Source organism: Gymnoscopelus microlampas (assembly GCF_963454915.1).
Source record: "Gymnoscopelus microlampas genome assembly, chromosome: 13".
In the NCBI taxonomy this organism is placed as follows: domain Eukaryota; kingdom Metazoa; phylum Chordata; class Actinopteri; order Myctophiformes; family Myctophidae; genus Gymnoscopelus; species Gymnoscopelus microlampas.
Window position 1 is genome coordinate 39,651,681 of NC_139950.1, and position 13,658 is coordinate 39,665,338.

At 40.2% G+C, this 13,658-nt stretch overlaps 2 protein-coding genes across 4 annotated transcripts in view; one reads left to right on the forward strand and one right to left on the reverse strand.

Moving 5' to 3' along the window:
* The window catches only part of mertka (c-mer proto-oncogene tyrosine kinase a), a 412,118-nt gene that overhangs the window by 145,677 nt on the left and 252,783 nt on the right, over positions 1–13,658 (forward strand). The gene's annotated exons all lie outside the window — the stretch shown is intronic.
* The window catches only part of LOC311059257 (phosphofurin acidic cluster sorting protein 2), a 96,946-nt gene that overhangs the window by 25,484 nt on the left and 57,804 nt on the right, over positions 1–13,658 (reverse strand). For 2 of the 3 annotated variants that reach the window (XM_084077001.1, XM_084077000.1), the window contains exons 6-10: positions 10,589–10,680; positions 9,184–9,264; positions 8,330–8,389; positions 2,327–2,478; positions 828–921 (exon numbers count right to left, since the gene is read on the reverse strand). In XM_084077001.1, the coding sequence (XP_083933127.1) occupies positions 828–921; positions 2,327–2,478; positions 8,330–8,389; positions 9,184–9,264; positions 10,589–10,680 (479 nt within the window). The remainder of the gene's footprint in view (positions 1–827; positions 922–2,326; positions 2,479–8,329; positions 8,390–9,183; positions 9,265–10,588; positions 10,681–13,658) is intronic. The other variant, XM_084077002.1, reaches the window with a different exon arrangement.

Genomic DNA, 13,658 nt, shown 5'->3' on the forward strand with positions numbered 1-13,658 from the left:
TATTTTTGGAACACAGTTCTTATTTGACGCGACATTAAACACGTCTATGGGAATTCAGAATGGGGGAAAAAAACGCGACCCAGGATGCGTAAATTACATCAGACTTCGGTGCTCTATTGTGTGGAGTTTTTCATCCTTGTCCTAAATATGGTCTCACAACTGTATGGCTGCACAGATAGTTTCAGTCTGTTTAGGGCAGAAGTTCTCAACCACCAGTAGTCCTTGAGATGGTTCCAGGTGGTCCCCAGCTAAACGATGGAGAGTTGGTAACAAAATGGACCCTTATAGATCTTTAACACTTGAGAGCGTAAAATGAAACCAAATGGACCCTTACGGGTCCATTTGGTTTCATTTTACGCTCTCAAGAGTTAAATTATTGTTAAACATCTGCATTACTTAATTAAAGAATTGTTATATTTGATCAACGTTTGTCTGAATATCTCTCCTATTGGTACCAACATCAATACAGCATGGAATTGTGGACAAAATCTTATCCAACGATAACAACATATTCTCTAAGTCTTAGGGGCAAAATCTCATCAAATGATGGTACTGTATGGTCTGTGGCTCAAATGCCGAATAAATAATGGACCGTGATATGCAAAGGGTTGAAAACCACTGGTTATGGGGCATAAGAATACGGGCCGCCTGATGCCTTCGACCTCAGTGGACGTTATGTTATTACATTAGCCATGCAGAGTTTATTATAGATCAGCTGTTTGAAGGTCAGTGCTATCTGTAAGGGCTGTCAGAGAGGATAGATGATAAGACAGAGTGTGCTAACACAAGAGTACATAATTGTAAGAGTTATATCAGGATGAACTTACAGGGCAGGACAGTTCTCTTTGTTGGCTCTTTTGGCTGTGAACGCTTCCGATCTCCGTCTGCGAGCTGGAGTGGGACATCCCTTCAAAGAACGGCCTGAGGGCAGAGTGTTAAGATGTTTTTAATGTTAAGCAAAACTTGAAAGATGTTAAATATGATGGTCTTAAAAATTGGCAGATATAATATTCGAATATATTCGAATATTACTATTATTACATTTTTTTTAAAGATAAAAAAAACAAAACAATGTATCAAGTGCTTGGATCCAATAATACATTGTTTTTTGTATTGTTCTTGTCAAATAAACATGAAAAATAATAATAACAATTCGAATATTAATTTTCATATTCGAATATACATATTTCCCCCATATTCGAGGAATATTCGAAATTCGAATATTAATTTACCAACCCTAGTATGTATGCAAATACCTATAAAAGGGTAGTGCTTGGTGGAGGAGGATTTGTTGCATAAGCCAAGAAACACTTTGGATTGGTTCTGCCAATGCAGTTTTCCTTTTTTTTCTAAACCCTTAAATTACTTACACCCAGTTTTAACAACGTTTAACGTCCGTCGTTCCAATTTATGTCAGAAAATGCATTAAATGGCGCCCACTCATTAACTCCAATGACATAACCCTGATCTACATCGTTGCTCATCTTGGCTTGGTTATGACAGATCCCGTGTGTATTGGAAAATGTGAAAAGCACATTTAAAACCTCACTTTTAATCCATTAAGACATGTCATTTTAAGATTCCTTTGGCTATTAAAAAATTGCAGATTGCAAAAATAGCAGTGCTGCACTATGAGCTTGTAGATCTTTTGGGGGGGGGGGGGGGGTGTTTTCCATTGAAGTATAATTCAGCCTATGCATCAACCTTGCATCAACCTTCAGATGTACCAGTGTTGATTTTGACAGCAAATTTTGCTTCAGTTTTAGTCATAGTCTTTTGAATAAAATTCCATTTAGTTTTAGTCATATTTTAGTAATCTGAAATGTTTTAGTTTTTGTCTAGTTTTAGTCGACTAAATATCATAAGATTATAGTCGACTAAATCTACAGTTGATTTAGTCGACTAAAACGTATTTTGGCGATGCCTTGATGGCGTCGTAATGGCTGATTTCACACTTTTGCATGCTGAAAATAGCCGATCTACAAGCTCACAACGCGTCGCAGCGCGACGCGTTGTGAGCTTGTAGATCTGCTATTTTCAGAGTGCAACACCCGAGCGCAACCAAACATAAAATGACTTGTCTTTTAGTTCTACTGGATCTCTTCTCCACTCGTCCCTCACTAACATTCTAGTCTAGTTTTTATTTGCTGACGAAATTACACATATACTTAGTCATAGTTTTAGTCATCATAGCTTAGTTTTTATTTCGTTTTTATCTATTCTTCGTCAGTGAAAAAAGGCAGTCGACGAACTTTTTTCGTCATAGTTTTAGTCAACGAAATTAACACTGATATGTACGAGATCAAGGGGTGGTGGTACAACATACTTGAGTTTTGGCTTGGGCGTGCTGAGGACACTCTCGTTGTCCTCCATCTCTGGCCCACTGTCGCTCTGGTTGTAGACCTCCAGGCTGTCGTAGAGCAGGTCCAGGTCCTCCTCCACCTCCTGGGTCTGGTCCACCGGGTCAGAGTCCAGGACCTGTCACACCCCCAATGAAAACAAACACTTCACTTATTCTGTAATGAGGAGGAACGGTCAGTAAAATGGAACACACGCTGAATAGGGAGGTGTCCTGACATTCAAAAATAGCAGAGCTTGTATATCTGCTATTTTTGCGCAATGAGCTTGTAGATCTGCTATTTTTGAAAACATTTTTAACTCAAATCTTTGCTTCTAGGTGGTCCCTGGAACAAAATATTTTCTGATGGGGGTCGGATCATCTCGGGGGTCCTTGACATGAAAAGGTTTGAGAACCACTGAGCAACATACATTTTTCAGAAAACCTCAGGCCTTAAAGGAGAGACCCAGTCATATTAGGTGTTTGCTTTGATGTGTCGCTAATCGTGGAAGCTAGTCCTCGGTGTTGCCAGATTCTGTGAGAGAAACAAGCAACCAGCTCCATGTCGTTCTGAATGAACGGCAGCTCATAAGGGACATTCAGTGCATGTTTGAGTGTCAGGACACTTGCATAATGAAAAAACGAACTTTGGAGTTGCTAAAATAGGCGATTTTCGTTGTTACACAGTAATCCATTATGCCAGTGGAAGGGGTCTCCACAATGGACAACAATGGACAGCTGCCCCTGGTATGTTGGTGACTGGTGAGTGATTAGCGACACATCAAAGCAAACACCTAATATGACTGGATCTCTCCTTTAATGGGTTAAAAGGCGAGTGAGTTACTGTACAGGGAGGTGGCTATAGGAGGAGAGCATTGAGGAGGTGCTGAGTGTTGTTGGTGCTGTTCATCACAGAGGGACTGTAGGCAGCCCGGTGTTGGTGTACTAATCAGGTGATTAATGCCACTCAGTGAGGAGGAGGCAGGAGGAGCTGGCAGGCAGCAGATAAACACAGTCTGTCCACCTCTCCTCTCCCCCTCCTGGACAAAGTATTTATAGTGCTGTTTGTTTGCACAGACCTGCCTTGACGCAAATGGCGTGTATTAAGACAAGAGACAGGGGGGACATGATAAAAAGACAATTCAGTGTCACCGGGATGCTTCCAGAGCCATCCATGCCGAGCACAGGTCAAATGGCCTTTGGTCTCTAATGCCAGGTTAAGCTTCTCAAGACAGTAAGGGGTGGCAGTGGCTCATGGGTAGAGTGCCCGGTAGAGCGGCCAGATGGCAAATCGCGAGGTTCTCAGTTCGATCCCGGGCTCCCCCCAGAGTTAGTTAGTGTCCTTGAGCAAGACTATGAACCTCTAATTGCTCCCGATGAGCAGGTTGGTGCCTTGCAGGGTTTCCTCCGCCGTCGGTGTATGAATGAATGTGTGTGTGAATGGGTGAATGTAATGCACAATCTATGTAAAGCGCTTTGGATAAAAGCGCTATATAAATGCACCATTTACCATTTACGGTGAATTTAACTATGCTGAAGAGATGACAAAAAAAAAGCATCAATCCCAGATCCTTGTGTTGTGTCTGAAACTCCCAGTAAGATATCAAATGGGAGCAAAGACATCAAAAGACACTAAACTGGAGCCATCGCCATCATGCTGATCTTTTAAGTTATGAACCATATCAGGGAACAAATGATTCAATTATTCCAATTATAGACTTGACTACTACTTTATCTCTGCTGCTGGAAGAACACTCTGCTCTATATTGAATTATTCGTTTCCTGCTCTACTCCTTAATCTATGAACACTATTAACAAGTGGACCATCAGGATTATAACAACCTCATTAAATTGCCATTTCTTATATAACCATGCTCCCTATGTATAGTATGTACGCATATATTTTACTCATATATATGGAATTGGTATATATTTCACTCTATCAGGCATGTTTGAATATCTGACCTGTTTTCCTTGTTCTGTCTCTATTCTTCTTCTCTTTCCTTTCTTTTTTTTCCCACCCAGTGCCAATTGCCTAAGCTGTAATCCTGGGCGCTACTCTACCTCTGCCAGCCTGGGAAGAGCTCTGAACTGAGCTCATGCTTCTTCTTCTTCTCTTTCCTGTGACAAACAAAATGTTGGGAGCTTGTACAAAATTATGTTTCTACCCACTTCTTTACGCCTGTAAATCTGTGATGTGACAATAAAGTTGAACTTTTAAGTAGTACTTAGGTTGTACTTAAAACTCAGCTATGGAGTTGAGAACATTACGACATGCTACGGATGTCTGACATCGGTTAAGCTACCAAAGCAGCCCAGTGCAACTCGGCAGGCTCAGAAAGGAGGACTAGCCTCGATTGAGAGACCATAACATTCTCAAAACTTGGTCCAAGTCAGACAAGCACAAGTAAAGCCAGCTGAGCTGAGCCAACTGAATGTAATCCTTCTGCCCGCTGGCAGAGAGAAGGTGCAATGCCCAAAGCTGCGCTCCCTCGCCAGACACAGACCAACGAACGCTTCCCACTCCACAACAACATCCGTTAAACCATTCAATCCGGGGGACGCATCCGTGTCATTTTAGATTTCTTTGGCTATTCAAAAATAGCAGATATACAAGCTCATAGCGCGGCACCGAGTGCCGCGCTGTGAGCTTGTAGATCTGCTATTTTTGGAAAATCGTGAAAATGTGTGCAAATCTTTGAATATATGTATATTTTTTAAAGCGAACATTTGTAACTCAAATCTTTGCTTCATGGGGGTCCCTGGAACTACATATTTTGAGATGGGAATCCGTGGCCAAATACATATAATTTTGGTTTTGAGCACCACTGATATTATAGCGACATAGGTTTTTTCAAAAAAGATTTAGAAGACATTTGTAGAATACCCAGAAGCAAAGATTTGAGTTACAAATGTTTGCTTTAAAAGATTTTCAAAGATTTGCACAAATTTTCCTAAAATAGCAGATCTACAAGCTCATAGCGCGGCACTCGGTGCCGCGCTATGAGCTTGTAGATCTGCTATTTTTGAATAGCCAAAGAAATCTAAAATGACACAGTATGCGTTCCCGGAGTGAATGGGTTAATATTCATAGTCCACAATCATCACCAATGCTGTGAGTGCAGAATGGGGTTTGAAGCATTAATTAATCTGTGTGAGCAAGAAACAGCCCCCACCAAAAATTATTGGCACAGGAATAAACAAAATGCAGAATATGGTGAGCAGAGATAAAGCCCTCCACACAGACGCTGGACTAAAACATGATGAAACCCCCCCCCACCAGAGATAAAGAAACATGAGGTAAACACCTCCTGATATTCCAATTGTGGGAGACTAAGTTAATAATAATGTACATGATTAAAAAATGCTGCTTCCATACAATGGTTGTAAAACATCAATCGAATATTGTCCTGGCACCCAAGTTAAGTAATCTTGTGGGTGCAAATTATATTCACAAAGAGCAATCAGAACGGCTAAAACAGGACTTTATGAAACTGTTAATTTACTTGCGTCATCAGGGGACCAACAGTTAACAGAGAACTAAACAAGTTTAGCAGCAGGCTTCTCTGGCTAAAACACATGGCTGTCTTCAACCTGGCAACCACAGAGGGCTGAACAACACTGACCGTTTCAATCTGTTCTGGAGACACAGACACTTCTTCAAAGCTGATGGCCACCATCCAAACAAGTTTGGAGTAAAACTAACAAATGGACAATCTTATTTTTCCTCCTCTGTAACCAACAAACACAACCCGCACTCTGGTGCTCTTCTACATTGTAGGGCTGTCACGATTATGCAATTTTACTTGGCGATTAAACGTCGCTCAAATGATTGCGATGGTCAATTAGGAATACAAATTACATTTCTGTTGGGCTTTTAGGCTTCGTAAACTAAAAGTTGCACAGGAAAGATATGACAAATAACTTACATTAACTTATACTTTCTAACTCTATACTTAAAAACAAACATTAATAGGAAGCTAAAAACGGGTCGCACCGCAACGCGTTTTGAGCTTGTAGATCGGCTATTTCCACTAGTTTCTTTTAAATTTAGAAAATATATGAATATTTTTCAACATGGAAATGATTGACGATTATGACAATTATGCCAGAAATGTGCGATTATCTCAAATAATTGCCATCAGACGATACGTAATAATTGTGCCAGGCCTACTTCTACATTGTTACACACCACAGCCCCTGTCCCAAAAACAACCTTTACCCCAATCCCAGGACAACAACAACCATGAAGACACAACAACAAAGACCGAACATCAGCAAAAAGCACCACATGACAGCACAACAAGGACCCAGCATCAGCCTCATGACGTCCATGATGACGCATTGTGTTGCCACATCTCAGCAATGAATGATCACCTTCCACACAGACACACACTCAGTCTCTTCCTGCTCTCCATTCCTCTCGTTCTACCTCTTTCGTTTTACACAGCTCTCATCTGGAGTTCATACTGATAGGATGGGAGAACTAGAGAAAAGACTGGCATCATATTTACTTCCCTATTCCCTTGCGCTGCTCCCCAGGAGAAAAAAAAGGAGCACATAAAATCGGAACAGGAACACTATAAAATTGAAGCTGATGAAATGGATTCTCTCTCCTGATTGGATGAAATTGGCATCTGACCTGAACATGTACAAAAGTGATGTTTAAACCAAAAAAGCTTTTCTTTTTCATGCAAAGCACTTTTTTTCTTCTTTGCTTCTCCTTTTAATCTATAGTTTTATTTTTTTCTCATCTATTTAATGTAATGGAGTGGTTTTCAACCTTTTTCATGCCAAGCAACCCTAAATTGATATACATTTGGCCGCGGACCCCCCATCAAATGTTTTGTAGCTGGGGACCCCCAGAAGGGAAAATAGAAAATTCCACAAAATTCTTCAAACATTTTCAAGATTTTTCTAAAAATGTTCAAAAAATAGCAGATATACAGTACAAGCTTGCAGCGCTGCACGAAGTGACGCGCTGCAAGCTTGTATATCTGCTATTTTTGAATAGCCAACGTATATACAATATGGATAAAGGGGTGAAAATGTATTAACACCTTTTTGCTGGGGACCCCCTGGAACCCCCTTCAAGGACAACTGGTAGTCCCTGGACCACTGGTTGAGAACCACTTTTTAAGCTGTATGTTTTGTATGAAAGGTGGTTCTACAAATAGAGTTCATTAGTATTATTACTACTACTACTACCAATTAATCCTAGAGATTATGCAGTAATATGGTAAATATTGTTCACTGGATTAGGCCTAAACAGCTCATTTGCAGTTTTATTGAAGCAAGATGGATGCAAATAGCCTTTCTGCTGCTGTTGACCTGATTCCAAGCCATTATGCAGGACATTTTCATCGAAAAACAGCCACTGGAAAACAGGACTCCAGAGAGGAAACGCTCAAACGGGGCCCTGAATTAGCTTCGAAGTTTATGAGCCCACATTTTAACATTTAGGTTAAGCGGTTAGGAATGACAACGATAATGGATTCACCGCGTAGATTCACTTCTCATGGCAATGTATGAACCACACACACACACATCCACAGTGGAAATACAGCCATTGCACCAATAACGATGCGCCCAACATCCACCGAGGCAATGATTTCTTTACAGGCAATTCTCCTCCAGCCTTAGCTCTCTCTCTCTCTCTCTCAACACATTAGCAGTGATGTAGAAATATGCTGTTCAGAGCCAATAGGGAATGGGCAATAGGGCGGAGACTCGCCCAGGATGAGAGAGAGACTCTATTCCGGTGTCCAGAGGGCACTTTAACAACGAACGGATGCTTCTCACATGGAGACAGGTGGAGAGCATCATAATATTATCATATATTCATACAGTCCGGCATACGCTTGACAAAATGCGTTACCTTCAAACTTACCCCCCCTCCCTTTGATCAAGCGGTGCCGAGGTGCACCGTGAAGGTTTTTTTAAATACTGATTAATAATGTATTCATAAAGATAATTATTCACACAACTTACCTCGTCGGTTACCTTGAACCTCTTCAGCAAGGCCACAAACTTCTGCTTGAAGTTTGGTTGCTGTTAAGAGAAAAGAAGAAGGGGGGGGGGGGGGTAGAGCGTTATATTACCATGACAGAGAAACTTCCGGAAGGGTTATTAGCGATGTTCATGTACACGAAAATAGGTTTGACATAATTTAACCCCTCTCTCCCAGTTGAGCATCCACTGGATTACTCATTCAGAGGCCATGTCCATGTGAGAGAGCCATTAGAATCACTCCGGTGAACACATTACATTCATTTACATGCTCGTCCACATCCTCTTAATGGCCTGGACAAATGGAACACACGGTCCCTCTCTTCCCCCTTAAAAGCCTTCTGCAATGCAAACACAAGGCTCTCCGGCTATTCTCACAGGTCAATGATTGACTATGTGTATAAAAAACAGTGTACGGGCAGGGGTCTTCAACGTTTTTCCAGGCAAAGGACCCCCCTAGCTGAGAGAGAGATGAAGCAGGGACCCCATCTACAGTATATTGTATAAAATTGTGTTTCAGATTAAAAAAATGTTTTTACTTGGTCTGCTCTTTTTTCCCTCTACACCCTACAGTATACCTCTTTGCCAAAAATAGCCGATCTACAAGCTCACAACGCCTCGCAGTGTGAGGCGTTGTGAGCTTGTAGATCTGCTACTTTTGGCTAAAGTTCTCCTCAGAAAAGGGATGCTAGAGTTCGAGTGGTTAATGTAAAAAAAAAAAAAATCCTATCACAACGATTTGGTGGCCCCCCCTGTAGTAACTCTGAGGACCCCCCTAGGGGTCCTGGACCCCCTGTTGAAGACCCCTGGTGTACGGAGGAGGTTAACAAGCTCACCCTGGTCATAGAAGTAGTACGGATCATTTTCCTCCGTGCCTTCTTAGGCTTCCTGACCTCGTCATCCTCATCGTAGAGATCCTGGAACAACCACCACCACCACCAAAGTGACTAACGTACGTATTTGCATGAATTGCAGTGACATTTCCACCCGTGTGCATATTTGTGTCGCTGAAATGCAGCGTCACTATTGGAGGTGTCAGAAAAGAAATCGTTTCGAATACGAATCGCGATTCTAATGTTGGACGATTCAGAATCGATTCTCATTTAAAAAAAAAAGATTTTCAAAACACTTTTTTGGGGGGGGGGGGGATCTTGGATTTACCTTTCTGTGTAGGGTTGTCCGATATTGGCTTTTTTACCGATAACCGATATACCGATATTGTCCAACTCTTAATTACCGATACCGATATCAACCGATACCGATATATGCGGGGATTATTGTGATTAGGGTAAGCTCAAATTTCATATCACACACACCATATACAGTAAGAACTCCTGTAACTTATTTATAAAGCAAAAAAAAAAAAAAAAAATTTTTCAAAAACCGATACCAATATTTTCCCGATATCAATTTTTATGCTAATATCGGCCGATAATATCGGGAGGCCGATAATATCGGACATCCCTATTTGTGTGTTTACATTATTATCAGTTGATAAAACCTTTACAATTATAAAAGCTACATAAATGTACTCTGCTCTCATGCCAGCAGACTGGAGTAGATCCTGAAATCCTATGTTTTGAATCAAGATTCGTTTTGAATCGAGTCACTCAAATAATTGCAATTAATGATTTAATCGTGTGTTTGGCGTTGAACATTGTTACATTATGAAGCCTTTTAGGCTTCGTAATCAAAAATTGCACAGGGCAGATTTGACAAATAACTGAAATATACAAAGAAATGATTGACATATTAGATTTTTATACAAAAGCAGAAATAGCTGATCTACAAGCTTACACCGCGACATGAAGTGACGCGGTGTAAGCTTGTAGATCAGCTATTTCTGCTTTTTTTTTTTTTTTTAAAATCTTCAGATATAAATTATAAGACACACATACACACACACACACACACCACTTCAGCCCTATTATATACATAGGCTATTTGAAAATAGCCTATCTACAAGTCCGGCTATTTTCAAACATTTTAGTACTTTTACTTTAAGTATATTTTGATGCCAATACTTTTGTATTTTTACTCAAGTAACATTTTGAACACACGCCTTTTACTTTGTAACAGAGTACTTCTACATTGTGGGTATTGATACTTTTAAAAAAGTCAGTACTTTTCCCACCACTGCATGCATCTTTATTTGGCTTTAACTGCAGAGTTTCCCATCGAGATTCATGAGCATGCACACACACGTTTACACACACACACACGCATACTGTTGTCACCGACCTGGCCGTGCACCGCGTCATCGCTGGCTTCCTGCTCCGACGAGTAACTGTCATCGTCCTCCTCGGAATAGTTATCCATGTCAGGGGAGCGGTCTGTAGGAGGAGAAAGGAGGCGCACAAACACATGCAGCCAGGCGGGTGCACATCAAAACACAAGCAGGGACATGTTCAGAATGATATCAGCAGGCACACGCTACAACACCAGTGGTATATAAAGTAACTAAGTACATTTACTCAAGTACTGCACTTAACACATCGGGTGCCAAACACGGTCTGAACCGTGTTTTCACAGAGTAGCGCTTCGGTGCCGAACATGGTCTGAACTGTGTTTTCAGTCTTTTTGTTTTTTTCGTTTTTTTTCCACTGGAGCAGCTCTGGAATCACCCACTGTGAATTTGAGAAGATCATCGTGCCAAAAACATGGCTCCCCATCCCTTCCGTTCTATCTCCTTCTCTAAAACCCCTATAACTCTGAAACTTTTTACGTTTGGGAAAACGACTCATTTTGTATGTGCGATCGCTCCGCCAGTGTGACCCGCGGTAAAGATGTTATCGTTCCAGCCGTTAGCCAGGACCATCGTGCAAAATGCACGCATGCTTTTTGGCACCGAACGTAATCTGTTATTATAAAATTCTGGCACCGAATGTGTTAAGTATTTTTTACTTTACTGGAGTATTTCCAATTTTCAATACTTTTACTTCATTACATCTCAGAGGCAAATATTATACTTTTACTCCACTACAATTAGTGTGGCCTACATTTCACATGCCGTGAAATCACAATCCAATAAAGACGTTTTTTTTCCTTTACATTTCTATCATCTCTTATTATGTTGTAATGCATAAAAAAAATGTAATGCAATGTACACTAATGGCCTTTTAAATCTCTTGAATGAGGCCAAAGAATATTTTCAACTTCTTCTATTCTATTCATGTGTATTAGAAGAACAGTGAAAACTTGAATTTCCCTACGGGGATTAATAAAGGTTCAATTATGATTACTATTATTCACTGCTCAGACATTCAAATATATTCATGAAATTAATTACATAAAATTGGGACAAATGTGGTGAATGTAAAAATACATTAGTTTTATTCTGAACAGTTAAATACCGAGTTTGCTAGCCGATACACGCAATTAAATGCTTTTCAAATGCAGATTAGCCTGTAAAGGGCTTTTGGGAAAGCATATTTCCATATTTTGAACAAGCTTTTCCACTCCTTTTGCAGAGTTATCGTTTGTTTGAAGTTCAAACACTAAATGGCCTATCATTCTGCATGGTTTGAATGACACGTTGGACTGCAGCTGACAGACCAGGTGACAGAACACTCAGTTCTTTGATAACATGAGTGAGATATATCTCACATTAGGTGTTGTTCCAGTGTGAGATATCGAAAAACACGTTCTCTTCTCGCTGTGAAGGCCCCATGTTCTTTGACAGTGGTGTAAAGTACTGTAACAAGTACATTTACTCAAGTACTGTTCTTAAGTACAATTTTGAGGTACTTACTAGAGTATTTCCAATTTTCTTCACTTTTATTTCTACTACAATACATATCAGAGGCAAATATTGTACTTTTACTCCACTGCAATTATTTTAAAACTTTATTTACTTTGCAGATTTTGATTATTATTACAAAACAAACATTAACCACTTCAGCCCTATATACATTCTCCGGCCATTTGAAAATAGACGATCTACAAGGCTTGTAGATCTGCTATTTTCAAAAGATTTTTAGACATTTTATACTTATATTATATTTGAAAACTTGAGAATTCTGCATAATGAGTACTTTCTACTTTTGGTACATTTTAGTACATTTTGATACCAATACTTTTGTACTTTTACTGAAGTAAATTTTGAATTCCGGACTTTTACTTGTAACAGGCGTACTTCTACATTAAAGCATCGATACTTTTACTTAAGTAAAACATTTGAGTTCTTTTTCCACCACTGTTCTTAGATAGGACGGATGTTATTAACCATTTCCACCCTGATGATGTCCCTACTTTTGGGTAGGCCTATGTCATTATAAGTATGTCAATTTCAAAATATCCTGGCATTAAAAAAAAAGACAAGACTAGATCTACAAGCTCACAACACATCACATTGTGACTCGCTGTGAGCTTGTGGATCGAATATTTCCCGCAATTGCTAGTATGACAAAGTATATACTAAAAGACTTAAGTGGTTAGGGATCAGTGGAAAGAAAGATAAACATCTCTCTTTCCCTCTGAGTGTCACTGTTCTAATACTTGGTGCATGAGTTCATCTGTTATGTTTTAGCAGAGCCTCCTTAATAACAACCAGACCCGGGGAGGGATCAACTCCACAAGGATGAAGGCATGTAGAGCCTGTCCCCATCAAGCCCTGATATACCTGCCCCCCCCCCTTCCAGAATAAGTCCACTGAAAGGCAGTGGTGTAAAGTAACTAACTACATTTACTCAAGTACTGTACTTTCCAGTTGTCTATACTTTTACTCCACTACATCTCAGAGGCAAATATTGTACTTTTTACTCCACTACAACTATTTGAAAACTTTAGATACTAGTTACTTCTCAGATATAAATGATGATAATATGAAACATACGTTAACCACTTTAGCCCTATGTTATACCTTGGCTATCTGAAAATAGCCGATCTACAAGCTCCCAACGCGTCCAATGTGTTGCATCGCGACGCGTTGTGAGCTTGCAGATCTGCTATTTTCAAACATTTTAGTACTTTTATTTTTGGTACTTTAAGTTCATTTTTATGCCAATACTTTTGGTACTTTTGCTCAAGTAAATGTTTTATTTTGGACTTTTACTTGTAACAAGAGTATTTCTATATTGCAGTATTGGTACCTTGACTTAAGTAAAAGAATTTGAGCACTTGTTCCACCCACTGCAACTCTCCAATGAGCATTACAACCACAGCCAAAGAGAATAAGCACACCCATGGCCATACGCACTGTGAGTCTGGGATTAGTATAAGTATATTCTGCTCTTGGATGGGTGGAAATAGGAGCTGTGTGAACGAACGGGCGGGAACAGAGGGGGCCTGGGCAGGGAGCGAGCGCTAGCTC